Below are 14201 nucleotides of genomic sequence, written 5' to 3'. Positions count from 1 at the left end.
CTCAAGGGGTTTTTCATGGAAAGTCACCCTAGCTTCTCCCAAAGCTCACACTTTAATTGAATATTTCCATTGAATGAGCCATCCTTGCCTCACTTTGAACCCTAGTATAAACACATCAATCACAAGTGAGGGATTTTGGAAGTTTTGATCTTAGGCATTCATCATTATTGAATATTCCTAAGCCCGAGGTCATCCTTCATAGGTCTTTCTTGGGGAGCCTTTCAACTTTTCTTTAAGCATTTGAACCATTAATTGAGCCTCTCCTTTGAATGGGCCTTGGAAATCACGTTATACCTTGCCATTGATCCTATCATTCAAGTGATTTCCTCCATACCGGGACTCCTCCCATCGGTGAAAGTCCGTAAAGAGCAAGGGACATCGACTAAGGTGACAGTGGGTCCTTGTCCCGTTGTTGCCACTTGCTCTACCAGTTGTCCGTTAGGTACTCCTCCTAGGGCCCCTGCTAGATTGAGCGGTAATATGACATAATGACTAAGTAGAGTGTGAATTGTCTCGGGGAGGATATGTTTTGCATGGAGGGGCTTTCTTATCGATTGATGAAGTGATTTTTGCTTGAATGGTGTAAGTTTAATATTACTTTTCTTCCATTTTGCATGAAATTTCTGAAATTAGTATTTGTGACATGCCATATTAAGAAAATGTAAAATCTTTTATAAACTCTTGTTACTATGTATTTATGCACAATTTATCATCAAGAATCCATCAAATGAACTAGTTTTCTTGCATCCTTTGACCTTAAATCTCCTAAGAAGAAATTCACTAGTGTTTCTAAAGTGAAGTAATTTGTCTTCCACCCTCTCAAGGTCTTCCTATATTGACCTCACCCTAATTGACTTCATTTTCCCAATTGACTAAAGACACTCGTCTTGGTGTGTTAATCAACCTAAATTTTCCTCTCTATGTTTATTCCATTGTAGCTAAAGTTAGGGTTTGGCTTAAATTTGCATTCAATAGCATTTTTCACCTAGATGTTATTATCCTATAGGTAGGAATTGCATTTATTGATGTTTAAAGGGAAAAAAATATCATTTATTGCATATTTTACCACTAAAAATAACACTGAAGTCTAGGTATTTGTTGTTGTTTTAGGCATTTTCAGCGATTAAAAACTACTTGTTAACTTATCCCTTGCTTACCTCTTCAAGTAGCCTCAAGCCTTTGTTGACATTATCTTTTATAGGCTATTCATTGGCTATTATATGGTTTTGCATACCGTAAATATACATATCATTGAAACCCTAACTTATAACAGCCCTTTCTTAGTTTATTGGGGTTGGTGGAAAGTGTATTTGGATATTTGTAAATCTTATCTTTGCCTCCAAGGCTTTGTTAGTTCTTTCTTCCATAACCATTAGACTCCTATCACCCTTGAGCTTTCCTTTCTTGAAGATATTTCTAGGTGATTTTGTCTACAAGAAATTTAGAGATCCATTTGGCTTGAAAACCCTAGGTCATTTAAACCTTTAAGTCTCGTCAAGGAGGCCTCCCTTGTAGTGATAATATCCGACAACAAAACAGCAATAGAGAGGCTACTGAGGTGACAATAGCGGTTAATCTCTTTGTTGTCATAACACTAGGTTGCCTAGTGCAGCGTTACATAGGTTGCTAGATTTTGCAGTAACAATGACCTAGACAATGTGCAACACATAGGGGTGTTAACAGTGTCACCTCGGTCCTCAACAACTACTCCCCTCTTTAATGCAATACACAATCTCGCACAAGCAAGGCTTCCCTAGTAGGGCTTAGCGATCAACACAAGGATCTTGAGCTAAATGCCCCAAGGATCCTACAATGTAAAATCATAAAAGGTATAGCAAATTAGGGTTGAGGTGGATGAAGGAGTAAATTCAAGATTTGGGTTCAAAGAATCTATGGGTCAATCTAAAGGCTAGATTTGACCTCGGACTCTCAAATAGGTTACCCAAAAACACCAAATCAAAAAAAACTCAAGGTTGCTATAAACTAGTGTTTAAAGAATCTATGGGTCAATCTAAAGGCTAGATTTGACCTCGGACTCTCAAATAGGTTACCCAAAAACACCAAATCAAAAAAAACTCAAGGTTGCTATAAACTAGTGCTTTAAACCAGCAAATTGCAACAAAACAATAGTTTATAACAGCAGCAAATTTAGTCATGAAAATAGTGATTAAAGTGTAAGAAAAAAGGGTGAATTAGAGAGTAAAATAAGGACAAATTTTGAAAGTTAACAATGTATATAACAGCAAATAAAACATGACATCAGCCCTAGAAAATGGCTGAAAATGCATGAAAAACTTTGATTTAGCCTCTCTAACACACTTTTAAACAAATTTAACCCTATGGCATACATCAAATTAAACATTGAGAATACAAGATTTTGTTGCAATTTAACCCTAAAGCGAAAAGAAAAATGTTTTTTATATTTTAGAAGAATGCCACAAGTAAGATAGACCAGTGCCTTCTCAATCTAGGGCATATGGAGTCTAGGATACAAACTATTCAAGGTTTCTTTGGAGTGATCGATCCAAACAAACTAGGGCAAATAAACTAACTTACCCTAGGGTTTGAGATTTAGGTTCTCAATTTTTTCGATGATTAAGGGGAAAAAACCAATCTCTTTTCCTAGCCCCGAGGGTTAGCTCAATTGGTCGAGTTCCCATTGCTAAAATCACATCGCTAATGGGAGGTCACGGCATCAATTCTCCTCGACACCCTCAAGGTTAGGCTCGCTAATAAGTCGGCGGGAAGTGATCCCTTCAGGTGGATCTACCCAGATTTTTCTCGGTAAAAAAAAAAGAACGAAAACATATCTCTATACGTTAAATACTTGGAATAAGGATTTAACTCAACAAGGAACAATGAAGCAAGTACCAAATAAACTAACTTAGCACAAGAACATTAATCCCATGGAACATAATACCAAGATAAAGCAAATAAATTAACTTACATCACTATGCAATATCCAAGATCCATCACAAGCGTCCATGAAAAGATATCAACATTACGTCACAAATCCACCTAAGAACGTCGTTCAACTAGGCCTCAATAATGCACAAGAGAGAGAAATTATTAATCAAGAGAAGTATTGAACCCAATTGGTAAATTAACCATCTACTTATATGGGAGAAACTAGGTCAATTTATCCTCAAATTAGGCTAAAAGCCCTAAAAGGATAGTAAATCCATGATACAAGGTGGATAGGTCATCAAGTTGACACCCAAAGATAGAAAAGGTAATTAAATAGCATGAAAATAAGCCTCAATTAACCCACACATATGAGTAATAAAGCCTCCAACGGTGATTTCATCTCTCAAAATACATGTCTCTCCATGAAAAGGTGCAAGGTATAACCAAAGGGGTTATCTCATCCCAAAAAGCACGTTTCCTCATCATGTGCCTAAGCACCAAAGAAAACCCTCTCAAGACTAACGTTATCCTCTAAAGAGCCCATGCCATTATCAAATACAACAAAAGGGTGACATCATCATGCTAGGGCATGAAACCACTAGGGCGGAAGGTGTGAAATCCCCCCTAGAGGCATGCCAAATTGTCATCATCCTCAATCATCACCAAGAGAAGATCAATGTCCATCAAGAAGGTACAATGCCATCCTAGGGGCATCCTGTCATATCCTAGGCACACCTAATCTCTAACACAACATCCTAGCCTGAATCACCAATGTCCAAGGTCCTGAGGTTGAGGGAAGGTCTCATCAACTATGCTAAGTCACCCTCAAGGACTAAGTGGCCAAAGAATGTGCTTTAGAAATTGGGGAATTCATTATGCATCTTATGCAAAAATAGAAACAACCATGTGTCATATGTGACGGATCACTTGCAAGGCATGTCAATTTTTGGGGACTTCTCAGTCCAACATACTTGGGGAAGGACATTGCCTTAGAAAAATGCAAGAACTGGACAGGGGTCACCTTGCAAATATAGAAATAGGCTAGAGCTATAATCACATACAAACTCGATAAAATGGATGGTAAGTAATTGTTACCCACCAAAAGTGGGTATTCCCTAGGACAAAAGTTTTTTCCTCATTTGACAGTTGTTTTACAGAATTTCCCTTGCTGTGACAAGGTACTTTAAACCCATAAGCCCGCTCAAGGCCTATCACAGACAACAAGTTCCCAACCTATTTAACCCTAGACATATCACACACATGCATTGCGAGAAATAAACAAAAGAGAGATTAGATGTGCACCTTATTTCGGAAGGTGGATGTTTGGTGAAGCCAATGGTAGTTTGTAATATTCCTAATTAGCCATGGCTAATTGGAATATTCGATTTTGCTCAATTTTTCCTTCTATAGTTATTAATAAATAAAAAAGTGAGGAAACGGGGACATAACTCACTTTATGAATAAAGTCACTCCCTAGTAGCACAACGTTGTAACTTAAAAGGGGAGCCAAGGGTGCCCAAGGACCATGTAGAGAAGGGGCCCACGTAGAAACTTGGAGGGATTGCGCAAATGAGAAGGAACACGTGGCAAGAGAGGGGCTACGTTGGAGGAGGTGGCCTTAGGGTTTTGAGAGAGGCCAACACTATAAAGGAGAGAGGAGCCTCCTCATTTTGATCATTCGATTATGTTGCATTTGAGCTAGTCACTTCGACTTAGAGCACGCTGGCTGTTTAGCATGTCTGCAGCACTGTTTAGCGCATCGAGTGTCTCCATTCAGAGATCTCACCCTTAGCCCTGGGGGACTTCAAGTGCCTGCTCGGGCAAGGTAGTTCCATTAGTATTTTGCAGGAGGAGCGATTTCTGGAGTTGAGGAGGAACTGAGCATTTTGATGACTGTGCAGCCTTGAGAGGGAGGACGCAGTTCCTTTTGGTAGGAATTGGGGTTTTGTGGAGGATTTGAGCTTGGAGATTGAGCAGGGGATCAGCCCTTGCATATTGGAGGATTTTGGCAGAGTTTCAGGTGGAGTTTTGGAGGATTCTCTTCAGGAGCAGCGCAGAGCCTTACGGGATTGCGTAGATCCCCAAGGGGGTGATTTTCGGGGGTTAGCTATTTTGGAAAATCTTTCTAGGCTTTTCTGGGTTTATTGAGCAGAGGCTGATTCCAGAGTTTCAGCATATTCTGAGGAGGGAAATAGCCCCAAATCCTCATTTTGATTCCAGCAGTAGCAGCAGCACAGCAGTTCTCCGGCATTTTGAACGCAGTTCAGAGAGAAGCCATTTCCTTACCATTTTGAGTGTATTTCTTCACTTGCCTTGTGCAAGTCGAGGTGCTACCTGTCTGATCACCTCTTGTACTCTTTCCATTACTCAATATAATAAAATGGCTTAGCATTTCTCTCTACATTTCTCGTATATCTGCTTATATTCCATGTATACATTATTGTATGTTGCACTACTGTTATTGTATGCTGCACTATTGTTATTTCTCTGGTTGGAGTTTGCTTGTGTTTGAGGGATATCCCTGATAATATTACATAATTGCTCCAGAGAACTTCACTCCTAAGTTTCCTACACCTATTACCTACACACACAACAGAAGCCACACCCATTAGCATTAGTGACATAAATCCCAAATACAAACACATTTAACATTAGAGAAAAATATGTTACTTGAGGGGGGAGCATATGTGTTTATTATACCATGAACATGTACATATGTTGCTCCTTTAGCAGTCCCGACTCCTTGTACCTCCTCTTACCACAACTCACTATCAAGGCACATAGTATTTTGGAATTTCTTGCAAGGGGAACATAGGTCCTCAATCCGACAACATTTCATTGTATTCACTCTTCTCTCCTTTGTTCCATGGAGGGCATTGCTTGGAGGAGAGATCAAAATGTGTCTAGACACTCTGTTGACCATGTTTGATATAGTCCTTTCATCCTTCTCTTCTAGAACTAATCAATTTTTACCTTTTCTACTCTTATCCATTCGCATTGCCACTTCAATTCTCTTTTGTTTTTTAATTGGAAAGTTGTTAATCCCTTAAAGACTCTTTGTTAAGCCAACAAAAGCATTGTTAGGTCTAACAGTGCTCTCTGCTAGTGTTCTAGGTGTGTTGAAGGAAAAAAACCTTAGTTTTTGTAAAGTTTCCTTGGACCAATTTTTGTATTCCAATCTTCATGTTGATGCCTTTTCCTAGTGGACCCAAGGGGGTGTCACTTTGAGCTATGGAAGACTTAGATGGTGACATTTTGAGCTATAATAATAGCCATCCAACCAACAACCCTATAATGGTCAACACATAGCATTATGCCAGTGTTCTCTACCCATTGCTCCAATCATATCTCTCTCCCATATGGCATTCTTCTTGAAGGAAGGCAGGTCATCTCTCAGCATGTACTCTAATTGTTCTTGCAATCATGTTCTTTCATTTAATGTTATGGGCATACTAATATGGATCACGGGGAAAATTGGATGATTAATCAATCTCGATTATATCCACTTGGGAGGTTAGTCTTTGACTCTAGTCCAGTGGGACCTCCTATGAGGCCTTAGAGTTTAGGAAGGGCACTAATGGGGAGGCATTGATTAATCAAGTGTGTCCAAGGTAATCTATACTTAACACTTTCCATGGGTTATGATTATCCATATTCATTCTTTGGGTTGAAAGTCATTGGGATTGGCACCCTATATCCACCTTCCTCCTCCTCCACCAATTCAGCTGTCAGGCTGACTTGGTGGAGGAGGAAGGTTTTTTGGTTAGGTCTAAGGCCTTGGTCTATCTCAATTTGATTAGTGGATGAGTTTGACTGGGTTTTCCCCTAGAGAGGGGTTTTAGCCTGGGCTGAGTGCCTACATCTGGTGTCGTTCATCGTCATGTTTTGTTTTGATGATTGCTAAAGCCTTAAAGAAACAAAGATAAAAGAACATAAAGAAGATAATAAGTCCACAAGAATATCACAAGTAATTATCAATATAAGAGATATTTTTCCCTTTCTGATTTTCTAACATGGTATCAAAGCTAAGGCGAAAAAGGAAGAAAAAGGCAGCTTGAAGATCTATTGAAAGGGCCAAAGGAAAGCATCATATAATAGGAAGGTCTACTATCTATATAAAGAAAAAAAGACATGACAATGAAGTCTAAAAACAAGCTAGAAGGAGCCACCAACTACAGAGCATTGAAAAAGAGGATAGATCTTATCCTCACTAAGCATAAGGTACTGGATCTTGTTCAAGGAAAAATCAAGAAACCTACAAATGATGTAGGAAAGGAGAAGTTCAGAGAAACTGAAAACTTGGCCATGAATCTTATAGTAAATGGAGTAAAGGACAACTTAATCCCATACATATCCAACATAGACTCTGCTCAAGAAATGTATGAGGCTCTCTCCAAGTTATTCACCATCAAGAACATTGGTCAAATAGCTAGCCTCAAGAATGAACTAAGGACAATAAAGATGACAAAAGATGATATTGTGTCATCATATTTTGTAAGGATATCTACAATAAGAGACTAACTCCAAACAATAGATGAAATTCTACCAGAAAAAGAACTTGTGATTGCTGCTCTTCTAGGTCTACCAAAATGTTGGAGTGCTTTTGCATTAGAAATTAGTAGTTGGAAGGATACTCCAACTTTTGAACAAATGTGGAATGCATGTAGTCAAGAAGAAGCCCAAATATCATTAGTAAACAACAAGGAGGATGAAGTAGACAACACCTCTAATTCTGCTTCTCACAAGAAGAAAGGAACATTCAAGAAGTTCAAAGGACCAAAGAAGAAAGTTGACCTATCCAAGATTGAATGCTACAATTGTCATAAGATAGGTCATTACAAAAGTAAATGTCTTGAGAATCCAAGAAATAAGAAGAGAGATATAGAACATGTGAATGTTGTTGATAAAGCTCCACCAAAGAAGAACACGACAAAAGAATCTGAAATCAAAGACTTATTTGCTAGAGACTCTTAAGGATACTATCCCTTGCTACTTTAAGTTTTGCAATGTTTTCTTTTTGTTTTGATTTTCATAGTTCATAGACTCAATATATTTTCTTGAAGTTGCTTTGATAAGTTGTAGGTATCCCTCAGCAAAATAGGATTAAAAGGGAGCCTTCACCATTGTACCAAAAGATAAGTATTTCATTCCTTGTTTCCTCTTTTATGATTGGTTTCCTCCTCACATCAAGATTTGTTTATTGTATACTAAAGTATACTAATAACCTTTTCTTTATAATTTTCCTTGGTAGAAAAGCTTGCAGAATTCACAAAGGCTATGGAGGAGACTTCAAAGAAGAGACTTGAATCATGAAAGAAGTCCTAGAAGCCCTTCAAGAACTGAAGTCCTACAAGATTTGTTAAAGAACAACTCAAGGTATGTCGTAAGATTACAAGTTTTGTTACAAGGTTCTCTTCATGCAAAAGGTATGATCATTCTCTTTTAAATTTGATTTACAAACATCTTTATGTCTAGTTTTTTAATCATAAAGATTATTTTTAGGGTGATTAATCATTAGATTGAATCTACCCTTGTCACACTATCTCTCGTCATTTGATCATTCTTGTGAAACCCTAACCCATAGGGTTCACTGTAAAACTTTATCCTCTTGTTGCTAAGGGTATGTCAATGTTAAATAATGAAACCCTAGATATGTATATGCAAATATGCTATCTTGATTGATGATGAAATCTAGGGTAGAGATTGATATTCAAGGGCATGATGATATTGTTTTCGATTATTGATATGATCTAGGGTTTGCAACAAACCCTAGTAAAGTTTGACATGTAATTCTAAAAGTATATTGTTCAAACCTTAGATGTATATGATTGGATTGATATCTTGATTGAGTTGTTGATATCTAAGGCTTTATGTCTCAAGATGGAGTCTATGGTTTATGACAAAACCCTAGCAAGATGTTGAAGTCTAGTATATAAAAGATGTAACCCTTGTTGATTATGAATCTAACTAAGTTTAGGTATTTGACGTCTAAAGATTGAATGTTTTGATGACATGATTTTGATATAGTTAACTTCAAGCTTCTATGTATTTGTATTTGGTTGTACTTGCCATTGGAGTTTTGTCGGTACATAATCTTCGAATGTTGAAGATGTTCGTAATTGAAGATGATAATAATGATGAACATGATGAAGAAAGATAAGAATGATGATAATCAAGATGACCTTGATTCCATGAGGAAAAATGAAGCCTTGAAAGATTGAAGTTTCTTCAATGTTATAAAAGAAGGTAGCTACCAAAAAAATCAAAGAATCATCTCTAGATGAAATAACTAAAAGGAAAATCACTCCTAGCAGCTCCATCAATCCTAGAATATATGGATCTCCTAAAGTCCATAAATCTGGCATCCCTTTGAGGCCCATAGTAAACACCATAGGTTCTCCCACTTATCTTCTTGCTCAATACCTTGCAAAAAAACTTGGACCTTTATCTAGAAACACCTCCTCATACATAAAAGATTCCACATCATTTGTACAATGGATAAAAAACCTAAAAATGAATAAAGAAGATCTCATGGTTAGTTTTGACATTGTATCTCTTTACACAATGATCCTCGTAGATGAAGCTATCAATATCATGAAGACAATCACTAATGAGGAAACTGTATATCTTTTAAAACTGTCTAAAATCCTCATATTTTAGTTTTAAAGGAAAAATTTATGAACAAACTCATGGAATAGTTATGGGCTCTCCTTTATCTCCCATAATAGCCAATATCTATATGGAACACTTTGAACAAAAAGCCCTAAATTCTTTTCCTTACACTCCAAAAGAATGGAAAAGATTTGTTGATGATGTATTCGCAAAATGGAGTCATGGGAAAGATGAGTTAGATAAATTCCTAGCTCACATTAACAACCTCTCAAAACACATAAAATTCACTATTGAAATTGAAAAAGACAATCAACTCCCCTTTCTTGACATCCTTCTAACCAAGAAAAATGGTAAACTAGGTTTTCAAGTCTTCAGAAAGAAAACACACCGAAAGATATTTGCATGCTAACTCACATCACCATCCCAAACAAAAAACTGGTATCATTAAAACCCTAACTACAAGAGCTACCAGAATATCAGACTCTGAACACCTGAACCATGAACTCAACCATATTCATCAGGTCTTTGAACAAAATGGATACCATAGAATCACCATTAACAAAACTATCCTGCAAACCTTAAAAAGAAAAAACGTGAAAAAACCCATAATCATACCAAAAATCTCCCTTCCATACATAAAAGGTACCAGTGATAAAATAGCAAAAATTTTAAACAATCACAATATCAATGTGGCTTTCACCCCCCCTAATACCATTAGAAAAATAATTGATTCTGTTAAAGACCCAATAAACCCTAACCAACAAAAAGAGGTTTACATAATTCCTTGTTCTTGCAGAAAAGAATACATAGGAGAGACTGGTAGATCCCTCAACATAAGGTTAAAAGAACACACTGCTGACATTTTAAGAGATAGAGCTACAAAGTCTGCCTTAGCTTAACACACATGCTCATCCTCACACTACATTTACATGGAAGAAGCTAAACTTGTCAAAAAAGAAGACCATTATTTAAAAAGAAAAATTAAAGAAGCTATAGAAATCAAAAAAAGAAAAAACAACTTGAACCATGATGATGGATTAAAACTAAGCAACACATAGAAACCATTAATAAAATTTACTTATAATGTCAACTAATTTAAATATATTTCAAAATATATATATATATATATATAATTAATAAAATTACATTAAAAAAAATATAATTAATAAAATTATATAAAAAAAATTAAGCATGATATAATATTACATATATTCATAAGCCGACTCAAATTATTACCTATTTTGATTTATATATATATATATATAGAGAGAGAGAGAGAGATACTAAAATCTTAGCTCTATACAAAACCACATTAATCTTCTCAAGATAAATGGTGTTCCCTTGATGATGGACTCACTTAGAAGTTCGAAACGTTGCGTTAAAAAACTCTATAACAAGTTATTCCACACTATTAAAAAATTTAACTCCACCTTTATGGACTCATTATTTAAAAGCTATTGATCTCCCTAAGTTAAGAGGGAGCTTGGATAGAAGAAAAGGTATATCTCCCCAATTGAGAGGGAGGGCATATTATGACAGTCATAATGAATACCTTGAAGAAAGAAGGAAACCAAAGAATGAATGAAGAAATATAGATGGATGTTTGTGAAAAAGACTTAAGAAATACTGAAGCTATATTTGGTGTTGCTAAAGAAATGAAAGAAGAAGAAAGCTTCCAACAAATTGTATCTAATAACTTGATGATAATATGAGTAGCATCAAAAAGATTGAAGACCCCGAAGGTTTGTGTTTACTTGTATACAAGTTTGAAGGTTTATTACTAACTGGGGTTGTGATTGTGTAGGATCTCTCTGTTAAAAGATTGAACATTTGAAGCATGCTTGGATATATATAAATATATATATATATAGGAGAGATGAGGCATCTTGTGAAAACAAGATGCTTGGGAGGACATTTCGCCAGCCTATGTTTTGATGTCTAGATCTCGAAGTAGGGATGGTGGCATTGGTCATGGAGCTCCCACCTTGGATATGCACCTACATCTGTGGGTTGGTGTTAGAGCCTAAAAGCCTGATGGTACCTAAAGTGGCTAAAGCTTGAGCACACCTTAGTCCCACCTGATTAAAGTACCCTGGTCATGAAATCTTCCATGTACCTTTGTATATATGTAATTATGAATACCTCCCTAGTTAAGAGGGAGTGTTGAAAACGTAACTAGTGTCGGTCTTCATAATTGTACTTGAGTCATGATGTAATGTATTTGTCAAAAGAAAGAAACAAAAAAAACTATTTGACTTATTAAAGCATGGGTTTCATGCTTGGGTCAATGGTTTTTAGGTCAAAGCCTCCATTGTAGGCTTCTAGGGTTTATGCCAAGTGTCCTTATCCATGTCATAATGTAAGAGACCCTTCTTGGGCTTTGTCAATCAATAAAGAAATTTATTTTTATGTAAAAGAGGTCATTTAGGCCTCTTCCACCAAGTTGACCTCAACCTAGACAAGTCGGTCGAATTGAGGGGCAGAATCTACTATATAAAGGCAGCAACTCGACCTCATTTGGAGCACAACAATCACAAGTTTGATCTGCAGTTGATGGGGACAGAAAGAGGTGTGAAATTCAAGAAAGAGGAGAAAAACCCTAGCGAAGAAGGAGGTCTTTATCAAGCATAAGAAGTCAAATTTTTCTCTCTTTATCTCACACATGCGAAGCTGTTGGGTTGTTGGAAGGGCCGAAATTCTGGATTTGCTAGGGGCCGAATTCTGGATTTGTTGGGTTGTAGCTGTCGGACAAGAAGAGACTACTGAAGTTTGTTGAATCATCTTGGAAGGCTGACTTGGTGGAGGAGGAAGGTCTTTTGGTCAGGTTTAAGGTCTTGGTCTATCTCAATTTGATTAGTGGAATAGTTTGACTGGGTTTTACCCTAGAGAGGGGTTTTAGCCCTAGACGAGTGCCTACATCTGGTGTCGTTGATCTTCAAATTTTGTTTTGATGATTGCTTGATGAAACAAAGATAAAAGAAGAACATAAAGAGAAGATAATAAATCCACAAGAATATCACAAGTAATTATCAATATAAGAGAATATTTCTGCCTTCTGATTTTCTAACACATTTAGCATAGAATTTTCATCCCACTTCAAAAGGATTTCATTTTGACTTTCATATATTAAGGCAGCATCTCAATCAAAAAATATTAGGATTGTTCTAATGTTATGAATAAATTATGTAATTGTAGCTAAGCTTTTCTTAGTTTAAAAAGATATCAATGCAATAACAGTATTAAGGGTTAGGTGACTGTCAAATTACTGTATTGAGAGAAGCAAGGTGCTCTACAGCCAAGTGTGAGTGGGATATTTATCAATGCTTTGTATAACAATGCAATGAATATAGATCGGACACTGGGTACATTGAATATGGACAATAACAAAGACCCATCTAAACCCAGACTTTAACATGTAGTTCAAGGTTGCCACGCTGACACATACTGACTTCACACAAATGTGGATGTATTAATATTGGAATTGGAGATAGTCAACCTCTGGTTGCATTTTGCGATCTAGAGGTGCATATCAGACATGGAATTAGATGGGTTTGTGTTAGTGTGTAATAACATACTCTCCATAACAGCAAGTGGGTACTGCTTATTTTGACCAAACCCAATATATATTGCAGAATTAGAAGACAGGACCTAATTCATTGGCTTAAAAAAAGCATAAAATGAAAAATCAAATTCTATGTACTAATTTCTCTAAGAAAGCGAGTTATATTTCAAAATTGAACTCGAAATTACAAGAACGCTACCTTTCTTTGTCGGGTCCATCCAAAGAACGAGAATCCTGAATCTGGTGAGCGAAGGGGATCTCTGTCATTAGCCGATGTCATTGTTACAGCTCGAATACGAACTCTTGGAGTTCTTACAGAAAGCGTTTTGGAGGATTGACGAAAGACGGGAGCCAATTTTTCTCTTCTTGTGGTTCGAGTTAATACGGATTCACATGATGAACTGTACACGGCAGCTGCCATGGTAACCGCAACGAATTTTTATCCAACAATGATTAGTTTTATCGCGTCTGTCGGACGAAGTCGCGATGGATTGGAGACTGACTTCGTCAGTAAGGATTTCTAGTATAAAATTAGTGGGCCATACTGTGTGCTTCAAATATTCTTAGTTTTCAGCTTTTTAAAGTGTTCACTTACTCGTGATCAAATTTGTATGGCCATCTTTAGTTTAAAGTGGAGAGGAATATATTCAACTACACTTTTACTTTTTAATGGAAATGGGAAAGTGTAAAAATTAACTATATTTTAATTAACTATAGTCAGCTTTTTTTTTTTTTGCTGTTTAGTTAGATTATTGAATTTTGAAATTAGTAAATTAAATGTTTTTTTTAATGTATACAATTTTTTGTCGCTTAGTTTGATTATTGAACTTTGAAATTAGTAAATTAAATGTTTTTTTAATGTATACAATTTTTTTATATCATTTTGCGATGTATTCTTGTAGATTACAGTGTTGGAATTTAAAATTCTTACTTCTACAACTTTGAATACACAACGATTTGGAGTTTAAAATGAACTTTTTGTTTAAATCACCAACTAGGTATTTCTATGTAATAATATTGTTTCTATAAAATTATGACTTCTAATTGATAAAAAGTTTCACTAAAAGTCCAAAATAAATTAATTCACATTATTCATCAAATTTACAAACAAACCACACCT

At 36.2% G+C, this 14201-nt stretch overlaps 1 protein-coding gene across 2 annotated transcripts in view; it reads right to left on the bottom strand.

The window, feature by feature from the left end:
* The window catches only part of LOC149148278 (D-xylose-proton symporter-like 2), a 476099-nt gene extending 462474 nt beyond the window's left edge, over window positions 1-13625 (bottom strand). The window contains exon 1 of one of the 2 annotated variants that reach the window (XM_089437884.1): window positions 13281-13625. In XM_089437884.1, the coding sequence (XP_089294010.1) occupies window positions 13281-13502 (222 nt within the window). In that variant the 5' untranslated portion in view covers window positions 13503-13625. The remainder of the gene's footprint in view (window positions 1-13280) is intronic. The other variant, XM_089437883.1, reaches the window with a different exon arrangement.
* Between the last annotated feature and the right edge of the window lie 576 nt (window positions 13626-14201).

Source organism: Pinus tabuliformis, chromosome 9, assembly GCF_031772625.1.
Source record: "Pinus tabuliformis cultivar Carrire ecotype Pingquan chromosome 9, CPIR1, whole genome shotgun sequence".
NCBI classification, from domain to species: Eukaryota; Viridiplantae; Streptophyta; class Pinopsida; order Pinales; family Pinaceae; genus Pinus; species Pinus tabuliformis.
Note: the sequence above shows the minus strand (reverse complement) of the source record. Positions and strands in the feature narration are given on the sequence as shown.